General features: G+C 48.4%; 1 protein-coding gene across 1 annotated transcript; it reads right to left on the bottom strand.

The window, feature by feature from the left end:
* IL2RB (interleukin 2 receptor subunit beta) lies at window positions 1-11,211 on the bottom strand. The gene is given in 14 exon segments (XM_086610838.1): window positions 1-608; window positions 611-671; window positions 673-828; window positions 2,216-2,241; window positions 2,244-2,299; window positions 4,121-4,217; window positions 5,984-6,031; window positions 6,034-6,166; window positions 6,574-6,722; window positions 7,757-7,865; window positions 9,037-9,142; window positions 9,193-9,201; window positions 10,680-10,806; window positions 11,130-11,211. Coding segments are annotated over 14 exon segments (1,767 nt in total).
* Between the last annotated feature and the right edge of the window lie 6,410 nt (window positions 11,212-17,621).

Below are 17,621 nucleotides of genomic sequence, written 5' to 3'. Positions count from 1 at the left end.
CTAGACAGAGCAATGGCTGTACTGGCTTTGGAGGTCCCTCAGAGAAAGGTAGGCACCAGTGTTTGGGACTTGGCTGGAGAAGGCTGTTCTGCATGGATCCTCATCCTGAGTTTGCCTTAGAGGTGGAGGCTGAGAGAAAGAAGAGGTGGCACATGCCGCTGGTGTACACGGGTCAATCGGAGGTCCTGCCTTCCCACTCCCCTCTGTTACATCGATAGTATCACTGTCATGCAGGTCCAGTGGGCCAGAAAAGTCAGTGTCCAGCTGGCACCGAGCCTCAGCAGGTTGTAAAGCTGCTCTGTCCATCACCTTCTCATCCTGTTTTGGAACTAGTGTTGGTGAGGTGCCTTCACTAGACCAGAGAGCCCCAGGAACAGCCATGGCCTGCTGTGCTTCACCTTCCGTCTCTTCCTCGAAGGAGCTGTTTTGGAAGCCTCGGGTCACCTTGATACAGTGTAGGAAGTTGTGGGACAACACGGGCATGTCCTCTGCCAGTGTGCAGAGGTCTGGGGAAGGGAGAGCATGGTAAGACTCACCATCCTCGCTGCCACTGCCCTCCTGCGTGAAAGGCTCATAGGTGAAGTAGACCTGACAGGGCTCTATCTCAAGGAGTTGGGAAGGTGGAAGAAGAAGTAGCCTTGGTTGGTGAAGCAGCTGGATACAGAGTGCCCCACTGGTTTCTAAGGGAGGTTCAGGAGTCAGGGTTCCCTTGGAAAGTAAAAGCTGGGATTCCTGGTTGTTCTTCTGCATCACTTCAAGCATGGAGATCTCTGGGGTTGTGCTGTTCACACAGTAAGAAGACGTGGAGAATGGGGAGGACAGCCATTTCTGATGGGGAAGAAACACAGGAGAGAGACTGTTATGCCCAAGTATGACACCAAGTGAGGAACTAGAGGTTTCTTCTGCTGAGTGCCCACAGCAATCCAGGGACCTTTTCTCAGTGCAAGCAAGAGTTGCCAGGGGTGATGGGGAGGGAAATTCACATTCATGATGTCTCATTTGCAGGATTTTCAGAGAGAGTATATCTTTCTGTCATTTGAAATCAAGAGCAGATCTTGCAAGCCTATGTTCTGAGATTTCTGAAGGGGTGAATGGAAGATGGAGGATTAAAGTGAAAGGAAGAAAAAAAAATTATAAGACTGTAAGATGAAGTGAAGATGGAAACATGAAAAACAGTACCAGAATGCATCTCATGCAATCTATTCCTAGGTGCTGAATCTATATCTGATGTATCTACGTGGCCCTATGTAGATTTCTTGTCTAAAGTGCTCTTCCAGGCCCCTTGTGCCTAGATTTCCACACTCACCATGGGTTACATCCTGTAGTGTATCGTTAGTCTTAAAAATAAACTGGTTTTGATAACATCCAATTTCATTGCCTTTATGATCAGTAAAGCCAATCTTTCTCATTCTTTCTCCATGAGAAAGTGTCTTCGGTGCCTACTGCGCACCCTGCACCCCTACTCTGTACTCTTCCTCTGTAGTTTAATCTTTCTTAGGCTTTTTGTACTTGGGCTTTTTGAAAGCTTTGCTGTCCTCTGGACCTTCTGTAGTTTGTTTCCACTCTTTTTCAAGCGAGATGCCCCTCGAGATCACCTCCCACGTCTTGCATCTGACACTCCCTTTAACACTGCACAGAATGGTAATTGTCTCCTTGCAGCTGCCCATACTCATGGAGAGATTAGGGAAAGGGAGAAAGTGTGGGTGGAGAAGAAGGGAAAGAGACAAGAAGAATGTAGAAAACAGATAATGCCATCCAGCGTGATGGCAATTCACATTAGAAGCAGAGGAAAGGCTCAGAGCCAGGAGAAAGGGATCACAGCAGAAAATCTGGGGAAGAGCTGGGCAGAGCTGGGCAGCCAAGGCAGGCAGGGAGGGACCAGAGTGGGGTGGAAGGGGATCTGAGAGGCCAAGCTCCTTCCCACAGGTCACTTGTTTTTTCTCAAGCTTCTCATTAAGGGAGCAGGGTGCTGAGGTTTGCATGGTTTGCCGTTTCTCTGTTCTGTAATTAGAGATGCCTCAGCCCAGTGTCAGATTTTAGAAGGTCAGAAAATAAAACTCAAGAGGAGAACTCAGCAGCTGATGCTACAGGCACATGTGTTATGTGTGCACATGTAGATCTGACAACCGAGTGTTTGTCCTGGGCATGTGCAGCTGGACCCTCCTTTCCCCCTTTCCTCTCTTCTAACCACTTGGCTCCATCCACAGTCTCATACCTGAATGTCACCTCCGTGAACTGAACAAGTGGAGGAAAGAACTTCTCGGGGTCTGGGATATGAATCTTCAGGACCTTCTTAAACCTTGAGAAAAGAAAATGAGAAGAGAAATGAAGCAGGGACTGATCCTGACCAATCTGTCACTGTGCTGGGGGCAGGAGAGAGCATCACAGCTCATGGGTGCTACCCTGGCGCGGGGGAGAGGTAAAGTAAGAACAAGCCTAAGAACTCAAACTTGCTCTTGAGTGGCCTGAAATGCAGTAGCTGAGGGATGAGAGATATGGAGATGAGGCAGTTAAACCTGGCATGGAAAAAGCACTCCTCTCAGCCTTTTCTCTGGGGAAGCACAACCAACAGTTCACCGATTTCTTCCCTGCCTTGGTTGATCACCTTAACCTCTCCATCTGCCTCCCTCCCCTCCCGCCCTGATGACAAGCTAGGAAGGTCTCCCTTGTTTCCAAGGTCCAGCAGCTGTAAGTTGCCTTCTCTTTGCTTTGCTGTCACCATAATGACTCAGAGGACCACATGGCCTGAACGGGACCATTGCTAGCAAAGCTGTGCCACCACTGTCCGTCCTGTTAGCAGAACACTGCACGGTATAGCTAGGACACACTGGCCATGCAAGCCATTTGAGCATGCCTTGCATCCACCCAGTGGCCTCTACTTTACTGGAATCAGCGTGTTGTCATCCTGAGGCAGCATGAAGTGATCTAATCTGCTCCTCAGTCCCTCAGAGAAGCGACTGATCCTGTCAGCCCTTTGCTGAAGCTTTGCTGTGGGATGCTCTGAGGAAAGACCTTCCCAACCTCTGGAAGCAATCGGTGTACTCTCTGAAGCATCAGAATTTGCTAGTTCTTGCATATAAACTACCTTACATCACTGCAAATGCTATTTTTATTCATGCATGTCTAATTCTTCCTTGGATCTTACCTCAGCATTATCCTCTATCCAGTTCCCAGGTTAATTATACTCTGTGGAGAAAGGAAGCCTTTTTATCTCTCTCTGTGCCATACAGCTAATGCTTCCTCCCCTTCATGTTACGACTCAAGGTAAAACACAGTGACCAGTGACTTTCTCAGTATCCATCTTACTTCAGTACGCTTTTTTCTTCCTCCCTTACAGAGAAGCCATCCTAGCCTTTGCTGCTTCATCCCTGAGAACATTTCTCCCTGGTCCCTGCCATGAACATCAACACACTGCTTCTCTGTCCCTGTCCTGAGATGAGAAAACCTGAGGCCATTTCTAACCTTGCCATGTTGACAGGTCACTCTCCGTATTATTGCATGGGGTAGCCTCGTGAGACACCTTCAGTCCTGAATAAAAGCTAAGTCTGTGTAGAAACACTGGCAAAGAGATCTTTAAAGCATCATGTAGATGTTTACCAGTGTGTGATGAGACACTTCAGGACGGTACAGATCAGGGAGAGGAAGAATTGTGCTCCTCACTCAGGAGTTTTGCCTACAGATTGAACATCACTGTGTCCTGTCTGAGCTCTTGCTCAAGTGTAGAAGTGAGAAGGTGGTGGTACCTAGGCTGGCTTGGTCCTCTCTACTGAGGGAGTGCTGAATCCACTGACCTGCTTTTTAAGGGGCAATTTTGGTGCATCCTTGCCAGGGAACAGTACTCCAACCCATGGGCAACAGAAGCACTGAGGCAGCTGGTTTTAATTCTGCCAGGGCACGCACCAGGGCACAGGATCATGGCACAATACGATGATAGTAGTGAAACCACATCATTTTGGGTGGTGATACAGCTCTCTAGACAAATGTCAGCTTCAAAAGGCTGGGCTATAACCCATATTTTTTAACTCACTCTCTATCCTGAGAATATGAAAAATACCCTGGTTTTGAGAAGGCACACAAGATATAGGAGAGAAATAGAGAGGAAGACTTCATTCTCATTTACCATTTCAGGGTCCGTAGGTTAATAAGAAAGGCAGTCCCAATGATCACGAAGATGCAAGTGCTCACTAAAAGAGCTGGCAAGACCGGCCGGGATGTTTCTGCAAGACAAGAGAGAATGAGAGAGTTGCTTTGAAAATTTAGCCAGGATTCTGGAGGTAGGAGCTGCATCCCTTCCATGGCTGTTCAAGCTGATCGAAGTGGAACTTTATTGTAATTTTATAGGTCAGATAACAGGTCAGACAAATGAGTTCTGCTGTGTTGTGTAGGATACCTTTGAGCTGAGATGGGTTTCAGAGTCTACATGGCGTGGCTTACTGGATGATTTGTGCTGAACCACTTGAACTCTCTATTGACAACATCACCACAGCTGGGGGCTGCCACAGATATGGTGCCAGAGTCTACTGGTTGAAGTGTCCATCAACCTGTCTGCTTTGTTGTAAAGGAAGCAGGGGAGTTCTAAAATCAGCATAAGTCAAGTTGGGCACTTGAAACACCATTATCAGTCAGTGGGGGAGATACAGTCATGGGAGTTCATGGGTCTTTGAGAGGGCAGGAGGAGCAGGATGAAGGTTAGAAGTCAGGGGCTGGCTTCTTTCTTCAAAGAGGTGTAGGAAAGCTTTAGGAGGCTAGGAAGGTTACAGCCTTCCATCATATGATGATTTTGGTACTTGGATTGTAGAGTTAGGAGAAAGAGACACGAGTTCCCACATTGCCAGCACTGCCAGCACTCCTCAGGCTTGTCTGGCATGATCTCAAACTTTTCTTAATTTCTCTCTTTCACATTGCTTGGTCTTGCTACTCTGGTGCCTGTCTCCTCTGCCTGACTCCCCCATCTCCCTTCATCTCTTGTACCTCTTGATCTGGGCCTGAAGAGCTCCTCTGGAGTAGTTGTGAGGGAGCAGAGAAAAATAAAATAAGGAGGAGACATTTTTAGGACATTCTTTCTTTGCCTGTCCTTGAGATGCTACTCAGATCACTTTGTCTCCTCTGCCTCTGGTATGCTGGTTATCTTTGGGTCTTGGTTGCTATGACAACTGGTTGCGGCTGTATCCTATTCACTGACATCACACACTGTCAAAATTTGATCGCCACAGCAACACAGTGCCCTTTCTAAACATAGCTCCTCTGTTTATATCAGCACCAGGCACAACAAGGAGGGGCTGAGCAGGGGCAGAGTGGGGGGCGACATGAGAAGGATAACCTCTATCTGCTTATTTTCTGGAAAAGAAATGACAGAGACCGCAGCCAATGACTCACCGAAGTGACTTGCTCAGGGCACTATCTTTCAAGGCTGGAGGTGTCCTCCGTGCTGTGGTTCATGGTAATGACTGATGCAAGTCTCAGCAGACCTTTTTGGAAGGGACTTAGATGCATGTAAGTCTCTCATTCTCTGTAAGACTTTGCTTCCTAGGCTCAGGTCTCCTTCGTTTCAAGAGCCAAGTGCTCCGTTTTCACTGCATTTCACTGATCAATGGCTCCAATGAACTGGGCTGCTTTAGAAAACTGGATTTATGTTCCTAGGTCACAAGAGCACCTGGGAAAATGCCAGTCCTGGCTCCTGCTTCTGCAGGTCAGACATCTGGCCTGCTCTGAGGAAGCAGTCCCTGATTTACATCTTGTGGATTCTGCCTGGCTTCTGGAAGCCAGAGGAGCTCTTTTGGGGTCAGGAGGTCTTCACCCTTAAGTCCTATTGAGCCAGCCTGACCTAACAGACTAGGAGAGGCAGATTGTTTCCGACCTTTCTGTTGCTCTTTGATTAACACAATCCTCCCTATCCATCTTCCTCCAGCTTCTCAACCTGCTTGGCCCTTCTACTTTGTTTCCCCTGAGTCCCCCTTTCCCCCTCCAAGCCAGACTGCCTGACTCTGATCCTTACGGTCAGCGTGTGTCCTCCACAGTATCGTCTCGCTCCGTCACTCCACGTGCCTTTGTAGGTGCCTGAGGCACTGGGCCTTGCACGGACAGCTGCCTCGTATTTCAAGTCGGGGGAGAGGCTCTCAAACACCACCCACATCTGGTCCTGCACAATGGTGAAGATCCTGGCTTCCTGGGAGTAGGGCAAAATTAAAGCATCATCAACACCCTTGCTTACAGTCTCACATACCCACCTCTTCCAAGGCCCTCAGAGAGGATCTGTCTCGGATCCCTGCACCTTGGGCACTGCTTGTTCACCCTGGAGGACAAGTCTTCTTTGCTTTGCTTTTTTCATCCCTTTCAGGTCTGTCCTGGAGCTATCTGAATTGCTTTGTGACAGCACTAAGTAAAACAGAATTCCCATCTGCCTCCATGTCATCACCAAACACTGGTAGCAAGCACACAGATAAGAGGGTAAGAGGTGTCATTTGCTCTCTAGCTTCACCTTAGGGGAGGCCCAGAAGCAAGTCCTAGGTGGTGTAAAGAAGGCCTAAAGGGTTCCTATGGTGACGGATCCCAGTGCCCCCACTCTGTACTCACCTCCCAGGACTGACTTGTGGTTCGGTACCGCACTTGGTATTCCCGCTGCCCATCCAAATAGTGAGAGGAAACGTTCAGGCTCCACGTTAAGTTGTAAGTGTTTCCAGTTTTGCTAACCAGCTGAAGATTTCCTGGAGGCCTCAGCTTTACTGGAAAGAGAGAAGGAGCAGGGCTGATACCTCCACACTGTCTGCCCACAACAGGGCTCCACCGCAAACCCCCTTGCAGCAGGGTTGATGTCTTGGCTGTGCTTGCAGACTCCAGCCAGCCACGGCCACATGAGATGGTTAGTGAGTTCCTTTCTTTGTTTCTCCTTCTTCCCCACTGCCACTGAAGGCAAAAGGCCTGTTGTCTCTGGACTATGTTAAAGGCAGCTCCTCCTCTGAGCGTAGCCCCTGCAGTCACTGCAATCAGCCCACACAGCCATGCGTGGGATGACCCATGTTGTAGGGGTGACCCACAAGGCAACTGGACAGACAGGAACAGAGCACGATTGGCGTGACAGATGCTTCCCAGCTGCTCTTTCAGAGAGCTACAGCCACAGAGGATGGAGTTACATAGACTGTCTGGGCTGATCCTTCCCAGCCTCTGACTCCAGCCATGCCTTCCTGTGCCTCACCTTGCAGCAGCCAGCAGCTCTATAGAACCTCTCCTTGAGCCAGGCACACTCACATATCCTACAAAAAAATGACCCAAGCAGATGTTTTTCTGCTGGATTTAGTGAGTTTGAATCCCTTCAGCAAAGCTAGCTTAAAGGAAGGTGGAAGCACATGTCTGGTAAGAGGGGCGGGGAAGAGGAGCAGGACTTTCTCTCCATTTTGCAGCATGCATTTTTCAGGAGATCAGCTGAGCTGTCATTGCCTGTTAGAAGCCAGAACTCCTAGTGCATAGCACTCTCATTCCACAGTGCCCCAAATACAGGACAGGACAAGAAGTGGCTGGCATGACATGGTATGGCACGTTAGAGGTGCAAGTGGCAGGATTCAACATAGTTCATCTGTGCTAGATGTAGTAGGGGACAAGGAAAAGAGACAAGTCTAAAATCAGTTGCATAGGGGTGGATGGGGAAGAGAAATTAGCTATCATTTTGTAGGGAAGCTTCAGAGACTGCAAGATGGGGAAGAGAAATTAGCTATCATTTTGTAGGGAAGCTTCAGAGACTGCAAGACAGGTGAGTACTCACTATTTGAAAGTGGACTGAAATCTTCTATTCGCACAGGTATAGACTTGTTCTCGCCAATCTGGCAATGGACAGACATGGTAAGTCGGTCAGCAGCGGTGAAGCATTGAGTCTGCAAGGAAAATTTACCATAAGTGACACTGAAGCCTCATCAATAAGAAATCATATTTCTAAGCATTGCCCATGTATAAGAGGTTTAGGAATACTTGACAATAAATATGGATTACATTCGTGGCTGAAAGGCATAAGCCTCAGCAGTCAGTGAGGAACCAAAGATTTATATTTGATGTAGTTGGATTTTTTTTGTTCACTGATAAGAAACGCACGAAATATTGTGATATGCTAGTTTGTTGGCATTGTCGTATGTACTGGCTAAGCAGGAAAAAAGTGACTATCTTTAAGTGACATTTATTGAGAAAAAATATTTTTACTAAAGCATTTTGTGTTCATTGGTAAGATTGAGATGACAGTATTAAATATTACTCTTGAAATGCAATGATACTAAAGGGCCACATACATCATACAGTATTAAATAAGCAATAGGGAAATTAGCTTGATTAGAAAGGAAAGATTTTGGAGCTGTTACCAGCCCTGCAATTTGTCTTTGCACATGATGTGCAAATGTAGGAAAGCTTATCTGTCGTTATAACTGCTTGTGACTTTGTCAATAGGAGGATTAGCTCATATTTGGGTGAGTTTTTTTCTGGAAACACAAGGACTGCAGTAATTCTGGATATGACTGAGGCAAGTAGATAATGAATCTAAAAAAGACTGATTTAAATAAAGAATAATAGCTAGAGCATTTTCATCATTAGCTCCAGTGACGTGTTGCTGTTGCACCTTGCACTTGACACATCTAACCAGACTTCACAGTAGTTAATGATCTGGAAAACGGTACTGACCTCTTCAATGAAAATGAGGTCAAGAGGTGACCTCAGAGCTGGTGGTGATGTCCATCCCTCCTCAGAGGAAGAGGTTTGGGCCAAACCCAGGTAACTGAGACATGGGATACTGCATGTGGTCTGTGTCCTGCACCTCTTCTGCATGTGTCAGGACAGCATGGTCCAGCTCATAATGAAGCCAACCCCTACTGCAGGGGAACCCACAGGGACGATACATATCAATGACAAACAATACCAAGCCGAAGACCAGAACTTGAGCCAGAGATTAGGTTTGGGCTTTTTATACTGCTCCTGGGTGTCACACTCTTTATATATCCAAAATCCACACACAAATTCTTTCCACCTTGTCATTAGCCAGGACATCTCAGATGGATTACTCACATTCTCATTTTTGCTGAAGGTCTTGATGCATCTTCTCAGTCCTGTCATGTGTTCTGCCTTGGGTAATTCACAGTGCTCCTTGAGTTTTTCAGGTAAGAGAAACAACCTGGGTTTTAAGCAGGAGAACTTCAGTGAGCTGAGAAGGCTGTTTTGTACTTAGTCAAACTGTATGTAACATTAAAAGCCTTTCAAAGCATTTTGCTTCCTACCATATTTGCTGAACACATTACAGCAAGGCTGTAATCCCACTTTCTCTCCCCACTGCATCACTCAGAAAAATTTTATGTGCTGGCACATGAAAAGCCAACAACCCAGGTATTTCAAGCCAAACATAACAGTAGGTTTCCAGTTTCTGAGTCTTCACAAAACCCTGTGGCTATCTTCTCTGCTTCCTGTTGATATCAGAGGGCATGCGAAGCCCAAATACACCTGCTGCCCACAACTGTGCCAAAGTGGCTCTGGAAGACAGGTGCCCATTTCAGTCCCTCTAGGTTCTACAGGTCTCCTTCAAGCCACTGACAGTCCTGTAGGATCTCAGATACCGAGTGGATATATCTTCTAAACCAGGTCACATTCCAGTCAGCCAGGACTGTACACCACATTTGGCACCACTATGCCATGACCTCTCTTCTGCTCTGACAAGCGTGGCTGGATAGCCTAAGCTGAGCTATGGCACAGGAGATGACAGGGTGCGTGAATATCCATGAGGTTGCCGCTGAGGGAGTATCAGACTGAGCTGCCTGCTCCAGCTGTAAGGTCAGATCAAGCCTGGGACTTGCTGACGGTGGGGAGAGGTGGTGCCCTAGAGCCCAGCCAAGCAATGGCACAGTTCCAAATTCAGCCCCAGCCTCCGTGATTCATACCCACAGAAAAACATAGAGGTTTTGACTTTCTAGGTCCACACGCCAGGCCCCAGAATATATTTGCCAATCTCACCCTGTTGGAGGTGTCTCTATGACAGTTACAAGCAACCCACCCACTGCCAGAATCACAATGAGCCTCAACTTATGACGGGACACCCAGGAAGTCCTGGGGTAGGCTGGTAAGCCTCTTGGCTGGAGATATCATACTTGGAGACCACAGAGACTCAGCCAGCCCCCACTGCAGTACTGGCCACACACCTATCCATATGCTGGGAGACGTGTGGGAGAGGAAAACATCATGAACTGAGAGGATTGAAAGGGCCATGGGAGACAAGGGGAACGATATTTTCCTTCATTTATTGTCACTCAGGGTGCAACATCCCAGCTCATCCTGGCAATGGGCAAACGGCCTCTGTATGACTTTAATTCCACGTCCCCCCACCCCCATGTCTGTTCTCCTTTTCCGTTGAAAATGCCCTTCAGCCCAGAGGATGGCTATCAAGGAAGAGGGATTTTTGGAAAACGAAGCACAAACAGCACTATGGAGCTGGAAGATGGGTTGTGCTAGACAGTTTGGGACCGTCAGATGACAAACACTGTTTGAGCAGTGGCCAGCATCTCAGCTCAGGTGAGTTAGAGACAGAGATCAACATAAAGTCCCTGGGATGTGTGACTCCACTACACCTGGCCTGGGGAGCCTACATTTTTGTTAAGTGGTAAACTTTCCAGGTCACTTTTCATTCAAAGTATTGGCTTTCCTCAGACTCTCCAATCACCCACCTGTCACAGAAAGCTAATTTCGATAAAATCTCCAGCTGGCATGGTGCTTCAACCAGGTCCCTGCCTGGGTTCCAGTCGCAGAAAAGAGCCGCCCGCGAGTCATACCAACAAGTTAAGCTGGAGGTGCCTGCCAGCAGAGAAGAGACAGCAGCAACGTGGCTGAATTAGCAATGATGTTTGGCGTTAACCATCACCCTGGACGATTCTGCCCCATCCTAAAATACAGACTCTGATGGATAACTCTCTCTGAGTAAGAAGGCAGAGCCACTCACTTCTCTATGTCCTTGGAGGTCGATGTGCTTATAAGAGACCTTTACCTACTGCAACCTCCTCTGGCTGTAGGTTACAACATGAGCATTGCACAGCAATACACTGTGGCATGCAGACACCTGTGACTGACGCCCTTCCCTGCTCTCCCAGCTGGCATGGGCGAAGGGAATCACTTCTTACCTTGTGCCGAGCCTGATGCCAGCGAGACAGGCGTGAGGCTGAACAGCCAGAGGTGACACAGAAGCATCAAAGAGGGCTTCATCTGTACTGGTGACACTCTGAAAGAGAGAAGACGCCCCCCCAGCATAGCTCAGCAAAGCAAATTAGGAAGATGTCATCTCACAGGAGGCATCTACTGTCCCAGGACAGGGCTCAAAGCCAGTGTCAATGCACTAAACTCATACCTTTTCTGCTCCGGAGTGTGTGCTTTTCCCTCAGCACCTCATCATTTTCCTGCCTTGGGTGCTTTGCTCAGCACTGAAACCTTTCAAAGTGCAACACAGATAGGCTGTGTTGCAGGAGTAATGCCTTCTGGAAACATGTGTGTGAGGGCAGAGCAGTCCGGGTGCTGTTTCAGACTGCTTGCTGACTCAGGTAGAGAGTGATGCCTTGGCTGCGCACAGCTTGCATTTTGAAGTTTCTTTTTTTGGTAAGCCCTAGAGCTGAAATAACTAGGTGCTTGCTGAGGTAAACGGGGTCTCTGGCTGCAACTGATAAAATCTAGTCGCAGAGCTCATGGCTTAGGAGGTAGATTTTGAATGGCTTGCTTGGGACAGGGGAGGAAATCAGGGAGAAGGAGTTTACCAGGTTCTGGAAAGTCAAGGCTTTACCATATCACAAAATATTATATAGTTGCATACAAACCATGCACCATTCTCGCCAAGTAGACCCTGCATTGCCTTCAAAGGAACAGTGGTTTTAGATGCAGCAGAAAATTTGGGCTTTGTAATTAGGAAACTGCAGCACCCCTCACCCACCCGTGGCACTCAGGGAGACACCGTGTCTTACAAAGCCTGTACAGCTGTGCTCCATATCAGACAGACCGAGCTTACGGGCTTCTCATCTAAGCCTCCCCCTCTCCCCATCCACCTGGACATCCGTACCTCGAGGTCTGCCTCTGCCCACAGGAGAAGGAAACCACCCTCGCCTCTCAGCATGCCTGGAGCCCAGGCAGGGGACAGAGTCCCGCTGGACCCCGCTGGGACTGCCAGGGGAGCGGGAAGAGAGGGTTTATAAAGGGCTGGCATGAGGCATAATATTGATTCCCGTCATGATAAAAGATTAGGTTCGGAGGAAGAAAAACATGACGACAATGCATTCACAGACAAAGGGGAGAGAAAGAGAGAGTAAGAAAGCAGGCGGCGTGGTTGTTGAGATGTGGGGTATGAGTTGAGAGGACTGTGGAGAGACAGAGAGATAAATACGTGCTCAGCCCTCCCCAAAGGCGAGATTCAGTTTGTCAGACTGAAACTCTTTCCAGACGCTTTTCAGATCAGCCACCCCCGTGTAGGAGAGAGCTGGCATCACCCCCTTTACCTTCCAGCTCCAGGCAACCGACGGTCCAGATGAAGGGAGTTCCCGGGAACTGGCTCACAAGGTTGGATGGAAGCAGGTGCTGGATGTCAAATTGTGAGGGGAGTGGGGAGAGGGGAAAAGGGAAAGGGATGGAGGTGAATATCCTAGCTCAATGCATGTCCAGCTGTCAGTCAATGCTGCTGGAGTGAGAGAGATGCTTCCAGCCTGGCAGTTTCTGCTGTGGATCCGTTCCTCTTGTACGTGCGTGGTCTCTCTGCCTTCTCCCTCTCACCTTTACACAGGAAGCTGCCGCTTGCTTGCCTTGTCAGACTGAGACGAGGCCCCGAAGTATCGAAAAGGCTAGTGAGGCCGAGAATAAAAAGCCCCAAACCACGTCCTACTTCCTGCTGGTAAAGCAATAGGTGCAGAAACAAGGGTGGAGGGATCAGGGTTAGCTTGCAGTGCTCAGATATACCAGGACCAGTTTATAACTATTGCTGGGAAGCAAAAGAGAGAGAGAGAAGGACCTGTCCTCTTGGGACACCAGCAAGAGACTCATAGCTTCCTCTTTCAGACACCCAGAGAGACACTCGTACCGCTCTCAGGATCTGCACACGTGTTACAGATCAATTTGAAACCGGCGACAGAAGTCAGTCTGCAGTAGAAATACCACGGACCACTTTGTGAAAAATGACTTGAGTTGTTGACCTAAGCAACACCAGAATGAAACCGGCCTCCCCACCAGTGCCCCAGTTTCAGAGGATCCATCCTGGTCAGAGCAGGAGTGGAACGAGGGCAGTGCTGAGTGTGAACAAGCTTGAGGCACAACCCTCACGCTTGCAGATGGTGCGACACCACAGGAACACCCATCCCACGGCCTCCCTACCCAGCCAAGCACCCCACTCCGTCCACAGAAGGAAGAACCACCCCCTCCAACATGAGCCTCACAGCTGCTCCAGACAGGCGACACCACCCTGCGGTAGCTGCAGTGCCTGTTTGGCATGGCTTGTCCGTTCAACAGGCCAGAAAGGGATGCAAAAAATATGTCCACCTTCTTCCAAAGCTTCATGCGCCTTCACCTTTGCAGATGGGTAACCCCTCACACGCCCTGCTGGGCATGTTTCAGTTTAGAAGATCCTTTGCCACAGGCAAATGTCTCCCCAGCACACGTTGCCCTCACCTCCCAAGTCAAGAGAGATGCACAACGCAAAGCCGCAGCCCAATGGTTGCCCAGCTCACAGACAGGCGTGCAGACCCGTACATGTCCCCGCACACCTCTCTTTTTCCATACACAGATCAATTCTCTGAAGTGCAGCACCATCGTGTTTCCTGTCTGGTCTGGTCTGCACGAAGATGGCTGCTGGTGTGGGGCCAGATGATGAGAATCTCCCTTTATACACGCAGTGGTCACCACACTCTACGCTCCTCAGCTTTCTCTCCTAAAGCAGCTCAGGTCCGGCAAGCAGGTTTTGCTGACCGAAGGTTGCCAGGGGCTAATCTCAAGTCTCCAGGCAGTTCCTTTTTGAGGACTATATAGGTCTGGAGGATGGGGCCTCCTTTAACAACAAAGGGATCTTGCTTTCAGATTGTGGAAAAAGGGTGTAGGAGGAGGATGAGTTTTTAGTCACAGGCGGCTGAGCCCAGAGACTGGATCTCAGAAGATATCACCTTGTCCTATCACAACAGGCCCTACTACAAGATCTGTCCCCATCTTTCTTATAAGCCCCTTGAAGCATCAAAAGACCACAATAAGGTCTCCCTGGAGCCTGCTCCAGGCTGAATCACCTCAACTGTCTCAGCCTTTCCTCATAGGAGAGGTGTTCCATTCATCTGATCATTTTTGTGGCCCTCCTCTGGACCCACTTGAATAGGTCCATGTCTTTCCTGTGCTGACGGCTCCAGAGCTGGATGCAGTACTTCAGATGAGGTCTCACCAGAGCAGAGTTGAGGGGCAGAATCACCTCCCTCGACCCACTGGCCATGCTTTGTTTGATGCAGCCCAGGATACGGTTGGCTTTCTGGGATGTGAGTCCACATTGTCAGCTCACGTCCAGCTTTTCGTCCACCAGTAAACCCCAAGTCCTTCTCTGCAGGGCTGCTCTTGGAACACTGCAGTTCAAATGCCATTCCAGTATCAAGTACACTTAGCAAGTGGTCTGGAGTGCAACACCTCTTTCCTCACTCTTGTTACAGCCACCCTTTGTGAGGGCAACTGGAGAATCTGACCAGCCAGCCTTTGTTGAAGAGGAGCAGGGGAGAGGATGGGCTATGTGATCTCCTGGTCTGGTAGTCACTGACTGTGGTATTTGCACCTTAGAGGCTCCCACCAGGGTGGAGCTGTAATGGCATGTGTCATCGAGGCACAGCCTGCCTTTCCCAGGGACTCTTAACATTAGTGCATTTTACTCTGGCATAGAAGTTCTCAGCTGAAGCAATAAGGTGCTCTGTGAGTAACTTCTTGGTATCATCAGCTATGCAGCTGCAATGCAGTATTCATGTTAACCATTATTTTTCTCATTTGTCCTTCGGACTGAGATATCTGTGCCTTCTTTCAAACCAGAGATCACTTTGGGAAAGTAAGAGTAGAAAGGACTCCATTTATTGTTCAGCTTATCGAAGAAAAATTCCACTGACTCCTTTTGTTTTTTCTTTTTCCTTTTTTTTTAAATGTGTTAAGAATCAGAAAGGTTGGTTGTACACTGAGGTATCTGAGATAGTGAAGAGGAAAACTTAACATGTAGTTAGTGCCTAGAGAAGATGAGCGGCTGCTACAGTTAAAAACAAGGATTTATCTGGTCCGCCAATTCACTGGAGAATGTTTTTTTCTAGATCTGGGTCGCTACGATAGATTCTGATACAGATTTTTTTATATCTAGTGAGGACTGATGTCACTATGAAGACTTTCCTAATGAGGGTCCTAACAGAGAGCAGCTCTCCTCTATCCAGCCACCTTTGCTTGACAATAGTAAGGGATATATCTCTTTGTCAAGTGTGACTGGAATTGATTGACTTTTCCAAAATCGTGAAGGGAGGGGAAATGGTATGACTTTGGTCCATTTGGCTAACAGACAGCAAACACCTATGCATGGAGCACAGGCTGCTTCAAAATGCTTGATTTCCCTTGGAAATACAGTTTGAAATGTACCAAACAACAAAGGTTTCCTAACAGACATGACACCATGATTGTGTCCAGATTCATCTGATACAGATAATACACTTGCTGTCAGCACAGTTTTCAGACTTGATTGCCCAGGACGTCCTGCTACTAAGAATGTGGCACTTTTGTCTCCTTTACCTTGACAGTTAGGAATGGTGCCATTTGTAATGCGAGAAGCCAAACAAAACCACATTGTCAGCGACACATGGGAGGTGTTTTGTGATTACCTTCCTGTCCCCATAATGGTGCCTGAGAGGGATGAGCGTTGTTTAGTTAGCATTGTTGTTCAGTGTTAAAACAGCAGGTAAAAGTGTGGTGTTGAAGGTTTGTTTAAAGGTCTTGTTTGGGCCAGACAGGTGTTTTGGAAGCAATGGTAAGTTTTGAAAATCTTCAAGGCTGGGGCAGGTGCTTACGCGCAGGCCATTCCCCCCCCTCCCCCCTCCTCTGTTTTCATTAGAGAAGAGGCAGTGCTGCTGAAACGTTCATTTTCAGTTGCATGTCCACTGAGAGTCTCGCAGAATGGCAGAGGTGAACAGAGGACAGAGAGAGTGAAGTGTGGAGGGCAAAGATTGCGTGGTGTTGATTATCCGGCAATTCGTCAGCTCATGAGCTGCTCTTAGGCCAGGCACATCCCTTCCCTTGCTGGCTCTCAGCTGGGGCCAGAGTCAAAGGCTAACTGGGATGCCTTGCCTGTGGTTTACAAACCACCCAGCTCACCAGGGTCGAGCTCAGTGGAGGGCTCAACAGATCCATCTCGGCATCCTGTCCCCATGGTGCTCTGGAGTGGAGCAGTGGGAAGGGTGCAGAGCCAGCAGGAGGTGAGGGGATGAGGACAGAGATGCCCTGACGGCCACCAAAGTTCGCTTCCTGACAGGATACACTGCAAAGATCTCTAGACGCTCTGTAGGTTAATTTTGGTACTTTCCAAATAATGTTGTTTTAACTATAACCTTTACATTGAATTTCCTGCCATTCGTATATGTGAGCTTCTCAAAACTACGACATTGTTCTACGCCTGCCATTATTTTCCCCTTAAATTGTGGTTCTACTCCGAAAAAAGTCTTTTAAAATGGCCCCGCGGGGAACCACTGTTCAGTGTATCGGTGCACTCTTTATTGAATTTGTTCACATTACCAGCCTAAAAGAGGCTTTGCTTTGTATCGAAATGGCAACCTTGGGCTGACATTAAAGAGTCAAGCTGTTTTTTTAACTCCTTCTCCATCGTCCCTAGGGATACTGCTGCTGTAGGCTAAATGCTGCCCTCAGGTTAATCTCCATCACTGTGTTTAAGTGGAAAGGCATTTAAGCAACGGAATTTAAGTTCTGGGATCAGGTACCGCAATGGGGTAACCATGCCAGGCAGCAAGCATTAATCCCACCTACACAGCAGATGATATTCCTACGTTTCTTCCCTTCCACCTTCTGTCTCACAGAGAGTGCCCTGATCAGCCTGATAAAAGCAGAAGACACCAAACATACACAGAAATACACAAAATGTTCAAAAGTAGGGATTCCCTAGCCCTACAGGCTACGGTAGAACATGGACAAAAGTAGTAGTAAGTTGAGGCATTTGCAGGCAGTCTCACCCGCAGCAAGTCTGGGGCCACAGGTGGGAGGGGATGGAGGAGGTGTTCACTTTCACTCCCTGCCAGCGATGGTCACAGGCCCAGAGAAGGGGGGAAACAAGGGTGGGAGGGGAAGCATGCTGCTTTCGAGCAGTTTCACTCTTAGCCTGCCTGTGAACACATAGCTATGAACTCATGAGCATGAGCATGGGACGACAGTCACGAGATGCTCCCACTCAGGACCTGAGCCCCAGCTCCTCGTTCTGTTTGAGTAGAACCAGACAGTGTCAGGTCTTTGGTCTGAAAGGCTGGAGCCCACGCAGCAGACTCAAGGCTTAAGAGAGCTCCTAGGTGGGGATGCCTTGGTCCCCAGTGGGGCTTGTGGTGACACAAGGGCTGCTCGACCTAGAGTCCCTCCCTAGAGACACTCATTGA

The sequence above is a fragment of the Tauraco erythrolophus genome, chromosome 4, assembly GCF_009769465.1.
Source record: "Tauraco erythrolophus isolate bTauEry1 chromosome 4, bTauEry1.pri, whole genome shotgun sequence".
In the NCBI taxonomy this organism is placed as follows: Eukaryota; Metazoa; Chordata; class Aves; order Musophagiformes; family Musophagidae; genus Tauraco; species Tauraco erythrolophus.
This window is presented reverse-complemented; position numbering and strand designations above follow the sequence as displayed.